The sequence below is a fragment of the Hypomesus transpacificus genome, chromosome 20 (genome assembly GCF_021917145.1).
Source record: "Hypomesus transpacificus isolate Combined female chromosome 20, fHypTra1, whole genome shotgun sequence".
Taxonomy (NCBI): Eukaryota; Metazoa; Chordata; class Actinopteri; order Osmeriformes; family Osmeridae; genus Hypomesus; species Hypomesus transpacificus.
In genome coordinates, this window is record NC_061079.1 from 4130219 (window position 1) to 4138739 (window position 8521).

At 48.3% G+C, this 8521-nt stretch overlaps 1 protein-coding gene across 3 annotated transcripts in view; it reads left to right on the forward strand.

Moving 5' to 3' along the window:
- Positions 1-8478, forward strand: part of zgc:165604 (uncharacterized protein LOC792578 homolog) — a 43824-nt gene extending 35346 nt beyond the window's left edge. The window contains exons 15-20 of one of the 3 annotated variants that reach the window (XM_047043226.1): positions 346-1349; positions 6303-6457; positions 6584-6782; positions 7000-7155; positions 7592-7714; positions 8029-8478. In XM_047043226.1, the coding sequence (XP_046899182.1) occupies positions 1211-1349; positions 6303-6457; positions 6584-6782; positions 7000-7155; positions 7592-7714; positions 8029-8225 (969 nt within the window). In that variant the 5' untranslated portion in view covers positions 346-1210 and the 3' untranslated portion in view covers positions 8226-8478. Of the gene's footprint in view, positions 1-345; positions 1350-3546; positions 5188-6302; positions 6458-6583; positions 6783-6999; positions 7156-7591; positions 7715-8028 lie in introns of those variants that run through there. The other 2 variants (XM_047043225.1, XM_047043227.1) reach the window with 2 other exon arrangements.
- The last annotated feature ends 43 nt before the right edge of the window (positions 8479-8521 follow it).

Consider the following 8521-nt stretch of genomic DNA (forward strand, 5'->3'; position numbering starts at 1 on the left):
AAATCATATTTGGGAATGTAAAGAAGCCACACTTGACAATTGTCTTGGTGGTACAGTATGTTGGCAAACCGGTTTTGATTTGTTTACCGGCAGAGTGGAAAGTACCTTGCTGTGTCACAGACTCATTCTCAACCACATTCTGCTGAGGTTGTTCAAAATCTTCAGTTTTTCAGTGTTTTGTAGTGTTGTTTCCCCATAGATATCACCCACATGTTATGTATTAAAAAGACGCAGATGTAACAATCAACAAAAATGTTCTGTTATCATGTAATGTGTTATCATATAATGTGCTGTCATACAAAGACTACAGACAGAACACCTATTAAAAACTCCATTCTCTCTCAGACCCCATCTAGCAGTAAGGAGCTGGAGAAGGTGTTCATCATGAACCAATACCTCCTCCAGTACCTTAGGGACTGTCCCAAGGCAAACTAGGCTCTGAACAAACAGCTCATCGCCCTCAAATCCTCCGTCCAGCTCTCCCCCGAGACAGAGCAGGCTGTGGTGAAGTGCAAAACTGCTGGGCTGGAGCCAATGTTACTTGAATGGGTTCTGCAAGTGGAGCCTGCACTCTTTAATAGTGTGCAGAACGTCTACCGTCCCCACCAAGAGGTGGACCCAGCGAGGATAAAGATCTTTAAGTCGAACATGGCTGTCCTGGAGGATGTGAAGGTGTACTTGGAGGAAGATGACTTTGCTGTGGTGGTGGGGAGGATAGAGTGATTCTGTCTCCAGATACCAAGCCATCTTTGAGCGAAGCCTGTGCAGCCCAGTTGCTCTGGAGATTGGGTCGGACCTGATCCTGTCCAGCTTGTCATCAGACACTGGAGGAAGCTGCAACCACGGTTCTGAAGGACTTGTGCTGGTTCACTGAGCCACTAGAGGGAGCTTTGGGACAACCTCCAGCACTGGACAGGCTGAAGGAAGCCCTAAGAAAAGCCCAGGGTTAAGACAATGTCACAGGACCCAGGGTGGTGGTCAAATACCAGCAGCCAAGCCCTGCCGTTGGAGGTCCATATGATAGAACAGGAGGGTCGCACAACCCAGACCATATATGGTTGGGAAAACCAGGCAGCCCAGGCCACCAGATCTGGGTCTTCTTGGAACAGCTTACAGCTTCAGCCCACAACCCCTAGACAGAGGAGCACCATGCCTGTGATTGAGCAAGGGGCACGATCCAGTACAACCTCCTTCCCAGGACGTGTTTTTGATGTCAATGAGTAGGTCCATCCACAGACCACAGCCTCCAGTTGGGAGTGGGGAGGCTGAACCTTCCAGCAGCCAGATGGCACCTGTAAGCCATCCCCAGGAATACCGGGAGGATTCAGTGGGATACTCCAGGCAGGGTGGTGAGTTACCAGCGACATCAGTGTCCGTCTCTACAGGCCCACCGGTTGATTTTTTCGTAGGTCCAATCAGCGAACAGAGGGAGTGGCTGAGAACGATGACGTTAATGTTGTGCACTTGTTTGAGTAGTTCAGTAATGGCGGCGGAGAAAGATGCGAGCGAAACTATTCTGCGGTTGTGGCAACGCTGCCGAAAATAGGTTAAGCCGGAGCAAGAACATTCCTTGCTGAGTTTTGTTGGGGGCCATGATGTTGTGGCCCTCCTCCCCACGGGGTTCGGGAAAGGTTTGATTTTCCAGCTACGGCAGCTAGCTCCGTTACAGTAGTGGTGAAGGAGTTGGCTAAGGCGAACGCTTGCGATTGGTTATGGCAAATCAGAGTGGCTCTGGGCGGATCCAATAGTTTTAAACTTCAACAGAGGACCCGCCTTCAAGGAAGTTAACGTTTGTCAATCGAGAGATCCCAGACCCTCTGTACAAATGAAATGTACGAGGGACTGGTTAGGACCAGGCTAGAAATAAGAACCTAGATTAGGCAAGCACCGAAAACACTCCCAACCAGTTGGAGAGACACATTCCTAACTCTGTCATCCTGTACAGTGTGTGTACCAGCAGAGAAAAAGAGAGCTAGGGAGAGACAGGTCCCAACTGCACCTATGCCAGATAAATCCCCACCATCATATCTAGATGAGAGCAGACATTTTAGTCATTTAGCAGACGCTCTTATCCAGAGCGACTTACAGAAAGTACAGGGACATTCCCCTCGAGGCATGTAGGGTGAAGTGTTATGTTGGACCAACTGGCTACTGGGGTGTGGACTGAAGGGTGTGGATGTGGACGTGAGGGCTGTGAGTGGAGTAGCGACCTGGCTGTAGTTCCTGATGAAGCGGCGATAGAAATTGGTGAACCCCAGGAAGCGTTGGAGCTGCTTCAGGTTGCTCGGCGATGGCCATTCTGTTGTGGCCATCACCTTGGCTGTATCCATCTCCATCCGCCCTTTGGAAATTACATGGCCCAGGAAGGATATGGAGGATGCATGGAACTCACATTTCTCTTGTTTGACGAATAACAAGGACTTGACGGACATGTTGAGTATGTACATTGAGGGACCGGGAGAAAATGAGGATGTTGTCGAGGTAGACAAAGACAAACCGGTTGAGCATATCACGGAGGACGTCATTTACCAGGGCCTGGAACACTGCAGGTGCATTGGAGAGTCCGAAAGGGACCACAAGGTATTCGAAGTGGCCCAGCGGTGTGTTGAAAGCTGTCTTCCACTCGTCCCCCTCCCGGACGCGCACCAAATGGTAGGCGTTACGCAGGTCCAACTTGGTGAAGATGGAGGCATCACGGAGGGGAACGAATGCAGAGCTGAGGAGTGGCAGGGGGTACGTATTTCGGGTGGTGACGGCGTTCAAGCCCCGGTCGTCTATGCAGGGTCGCAGCCCTCCATCTTTCTTCCTACCCTCGAGAGCTCCTTACATATTTTCAGACATTAATTACAGTTTTAAAACGCAGCTAACTGAGTAGTTAATATCAGCCTAGATGTGCCGATGTACTTTCCTCTCTAACTAGACCAGTGGTGTGACCATGTCCCTGTGTTGTGTTGCAGTGGGGGGAGAGAGCATGGAGGACATGTTTGGAGAGGGTTGTTGGGGACACACTGTCATTTTGCTCACCCATGATGACAGTCTGAGAGAGCAGAGCATGGAGGAGTTTCTCCAAACAGGAAGTCTGGACCTACAGCAGCTTGTAGAGAAATGTGGGAACAGGTACCGCGTCCTCAACATGAAGGACAGGGCCCATGGCACTCAGGTCCCAGAGCTGCTGCACCAGGTAGAGGAGATGGTGGCAGGAAACAGAGAGAGCTTCTACAGCAGTCAGACCTACCAGGAGGCAGAGGCCCAGGTAAGAGAGATGGAGGGAAAGATTTAGAGGAAGAGAGAGGAGAAGATACAGAGGGAGGGGACAGAGAGGAAAGAGAAGTTTGAGACAGAGCTGCAGAACTCTCTGAAGAAGATTGAGGGAGTGATCCAGGAGCACGAGGGAGACATCAGAACACTCAGCCATCGAACATCTGAACTGGAGAGACAGGTGAAGGAAGAGAGGGATGAGGAGAAGAAGAGAGAGCTGGAGAGGGAGCTGAAGAGAGAGACTGACTGGAGAGAAGAGAGGGAGAGACTTAGAAAGAAGGGAGAGAATGAGAGAAGGGAGAGGGAGGAGAGACACGGGCAGGAGATGGAGGAGTTCAGGGAGAACTATGAAGGAGAGGCCAGAGTTGAAGCAGAGAGAAACCTGATGAAGGTGGTCCTACCTGAGCTACAGAGGAGCATCATGATCTCACACACTAAGATGCAGAGAGAGTTCAGCAGACAGATGCAGGAGAAGGATAGAGAGCTAGAGGTGAAGGATAGAGAGAGAAAAATACTTCAGCATAAATTAATAGATCTCAGTACTAAGTTTTTAGATGAAGTCCATGAAGTCAGTGCATAGAACTTAGAGTCTTACCTAGGACCAGAGGAGGAGGTGGTGGAGGAAGAGGAGGATTTGGATATAGAGAGACTTAAGCTCAAACAGAGATGTCAGAAGACTTCTTGACAGAGGTCCAATGCTGAAGGTAGTAAAAGGAGCTCTCCTCACATGTAGAGAAACAGAAGGAGGAAGTCAGAGACTTCATTCATACAAACATTGTCAGCTAACATTGCTGAATTTTACTGTGAACTTCGTAACATTATCCGCAAAATAGTAATGTTGTTGGATCATTTCTGATGAAAGCACATTTGGAATTTATCATCAAAGGACAAACTACACACAGTTCTGGCTATATGAACCATCATTATGCTCAATAAAGATAAGAATTTATCTGAATTCATTTCATTATTTAAGAAATTCAACAGTTCTTACACTATTTCAGTGGCTCAAATGCTAATAACATCAATCCAATTACCAACAAATTGGAATCCGTTCTGAGACCTTTTAAGAAGGAGTATAGGTCTCACTGGACCAGGATTACTGCATTAGATCAAAAGGATCTGGATGGTGACCAGTCACTTGATCTTAATTGCCAATCAACACTAACGACTGACAGGTGTGCTTCACAAACGGGCAGGTGAGCTGTAATGGCCAACTTTCTCTCCTGTCTCCTGGGACACGTAGTGAGAGAGTCATGAAAGTCGTCACAGGGGCCCTGGTAGCTTCACTAACAAAGTGTGTACCTTGTAAGTGAAGGTCCCTCTGCAGGGACCTGATGGGTTTGAATCCTACTTGTGCCTCACTTTCCCTGACCTGTCACTGATCTGTCCCAAACAAAGCCGAAACTGCTAGAGGGAAAATATATGTTTAAGGCACAATTTAAAGATGTTAATTTTCTTGTCGGCATGTTTTATTTGATAGTATGACAAGAGGGAGGTGACACACAGGAGTCCCCCCGCCAGAACCCAACTCAGCTAAACCAGGATCTGAGCCCACGCTGTCATGTTGAAACCTCAGCATCAAGGGCCCTTTCCTTCATTCAGAATTCAAACGTATCTTCAAAAAAGCCGTTTTTGTTGCGACCCTGAATGCAATACGGAGAGAGAAAGAGAGAGAGACACACAGAGAGAGAGCAAGAGAGAGAGAGAGAGACAGAAAGGGGGTGAGAAGGAGGGGGGAGCCTCGGGAGGGAGCAGGACTGGTGGGGTCGCTCAATAGATGAATCATGCATGCCTGGTCATTGCTTCCTAATCTTCCTGCCGGGCTACAGACATTAGCCTACATGACGGACAGTGTTCATGTTGTGATGGGCTACTCTGGGAGGTGGCTGCTCTGGACTGCTTATTTGCTAACTTCTGTTCGTCAGCATGGTGAGTCACTTGCAATAAGCAAGGCCGTTATTTAGAAAGCAGTGAAACGTTGCATAAAATCCACCAGGTGGATGCGTTTGTGTTACTTCAGCATATTTTATACATTTGTCATAATATATTTTACACTCGTTGATGTGTAAAATTGTCCATGCAACACTTAGAAAGTTTGTACTTTAATAAAGTATATTAGATATTAATAAATGTAATCGTATTATTTGGCCTTTTGACAAGCAATGTGACAGAGTGCTTCACATACGTTTTTATCAACTAACGTGACTACATGGTAACACCTTCAGTGACAACATTGTAGTTAGCTTTATCGTGTTTCAGCGGTACTAGATAGTACAGTAAAACTTAGTTTGGGGGAGGTTGAGCTTTCCAGGGGTACGATGATGTTAACATTGATCTTGTTTTGGTTACACAACCTTCTACTGGCCCTTTACAACATTCACTTGCCCCTTTAACCCTTCTCATACTGTCCCTTTTTACAGTTGTAATAACATTCAGCTCACACAAAACCCTGTACTTTCATAGCAAGTTCCACAAAGCTAGGTTTGACCATAGGTATGACTACATAGTGACATGGTAGTTCATGTAACCTCAATGTAAAGTGCTGCCTATCTTTCTAAGGAGACAGACATGACAGTGAAGGCCTAATGAAGTGACTATTGTTCTGCCTCTGCCACTTTGTGATGAGATGTGTTTGGGTTTTCTCTCAGAACTGTCAAGTGTAATTAACAGCCAATATCCCCGGTCGGTTCCCACACACACAAAGGGACCCGGGGCTGCCTGCATCAGAGGAGGGGGAGGGAAGGATTCATGATTACAGTAATGAGCACAGGGGAGGGAGCACAGCAACAGAATGAGACAAAAACAAACACAAAACCTGGAGGGACCTCATATTGGACAAGATTTAGATTCATATAATAGTAATTTACTCATTTCAAAACCTTTTATCCGGATGTATAATCATGTACAAAACCCTTCTCAAGGGCTGATTTGTTGTCAAGGAAACAAAGCAATGCATCAAGTCGTTGTTTTCTCCTTCAGGCTGTGTCACATTCTTTGCTCCACTGACCTGGCCCTGGCCCATTGTCTTATCCACCTCTGTGCAGACGCAGTGAGGGTGACCATGAGGGAGGAGAGTGTGGAGGTGGTCCAGGGGGACTCGGTGACCCTGCCCTGCTCCTTCTTCACCATGAGCCCCCTGTCCAGACTCAACATCATCTGGACACTGGCTCCTTTCTCCCACCCAGACTCTCCCTCCCAGGTCAGGCTCTCCCAGGCTCTCCCCTTGAATCACAACACCGCACACTCGCCCTTTGAACCCTTTGACATCAGTGAACTAACATGCTATCACATGATGTGTCCCTCACCCCTCCTCCTCCGTCCTCAGGTGATTGTTTACGACCACGGTCAGGTGATTGAGGACCCCTCCCTCACTGGTAGGGTGGGCTTTGCGGGCATCCCTTGGAGCGCCGATATCGTGCTGAACGACACGCGCGTGTCAGATGCCGGAACCTACCGTTGCGTGGTGAGCAACCCGCCCGAGACTGGCGACCCTGGCATCGGAGAGCTGGCCCTCAGCGTCCTGGGTAGGGGCTGGAGGGGATAACCCTCCACTCTGTTGCGGAAGTTGTAGCGCGTTGCATTTGCCTCTTGTGTGATACGGTCCTCTGTAGTATCAGACTCGAATGATTTCACTAGACATAGTAAAATAACAAACAATTATTGTGGAAACGTGAAAGAAAAAAATGTCTGGAACTTAAATGGTGTTTAGTTTACTGAACGCGACTGTGTTTGGACTGGCAGCACCTCCATCTCTGCCCCTGTGCCTATGGGACGGATACACTGGTGTGGGGGGCACGGTCACTCTGTCCTGCATGGTGGCCGAGGGGGTCCCCACCCCAGAAATGAGGTGGCACAAGCTCCAACCAGAAGAGATCTCTCTACCCATGAACATGGACGGTAAGAGCTGCTTAACGTGCGTCTTGAATCAAAGCAGAAAAAAGCATCTTGTGGCGTAGAGCAGGTGTGCTTTTAACAAATATTTTACATGCACACCTTTGAGATAAGACATGCCATCTGGTATGCCGAAAATATGTTGATCAATAAACAAAAAGGGAGTTACTGTATTGTTGTGTATGGTTTTTTTTTTCCCCAGTGTAAGTACAGGACAGGGTGAACTGACACTGGGTAAAAAGCAACATTCCTAAAACACTGCAATACAAGAACTCATATAGCAACATGAAGATATCAATGTCTTATAATACCCGTTGTTAAGATCATATAACGCAAGCTTTGATCTACAAATGAGGATTACCGTAGGTCAGTTGTAAGGTCTTCCATTTCTCCCACACTTCCCAGTAATGAGAGGGGAACAACATTCTCTGTCCTGGAACAGGGGATCTCTCAGGGTCCGTCCAGATGGTCAACGTGTCGGCTCAGAACTCGGGGCTGTATCGTTGCTCCGTCACCAACCTGCTGGGGACCCAGAACTGCTACATCAACCTGTCGGTGTACAGCCGTGAGTGTTCTCTTCGTCCAAACCTTAACGTTTGTTTTCCAATCGTGCGAAAACGTGGTCAAAACTCGCCCTTCTCACTTTTGAGATCCTTGGAGTGAGTGCGGGAGGGTCTGCTCATGTCTGTGTGGTCGCATCCCCGCTTTGTTGAGCCCTACCACTGACAAGTGACCACTGACCAACCTAGGCACATCACGATCCACATTGATAACTTTTCAAGATGTGAAGGAACCAAAAAAGAAATGAGGGTTTAGAGAGCCTTTCAACGATGCTCTACATTTCCCCATGTCCCCCCCACCCGATGTGCCTGCCTGCAGCTCCGGAACGTTCCCCAGGGATCCTGCAGGCGGTGCTGCTGACCCTGTCCATGGCCTTGGTCCTCGCGGCCCTGACGGTGCTGGTGCTGTGGCTCCACCGCTCCAGCCGCGAGAGGAAGTGGACGGACGGGGAGGAAGAGGAGTGTTACAACGAGATAAGGTACACGCCCTCGTTGATGAAACGCTCGTTTGTCTGAGCTCGCCATCCACGGACGGAGGACAAGCGCAGACGGACTGCGATAGCGAGCCACCCCCACCGGCCGTGGAGACCCGCCGAATTTGGCGGAACATTCTAACCATGTTCTGGAAAGAGAGGTCTAGAATAAGCTGCATGCGTGCGAACCGTGCCTTTTACTCCTCGCTGTGCCCATTTTGAATCACACCTGTTAAATAAAGGTGTCATTGTCTGAAATAACCGTTTGTGCTTCTTTAAAGAACAGTAATTGCAGGTTTGTTTTGTTGATACTATTTTTAAAGGTCCACGAAATGACAG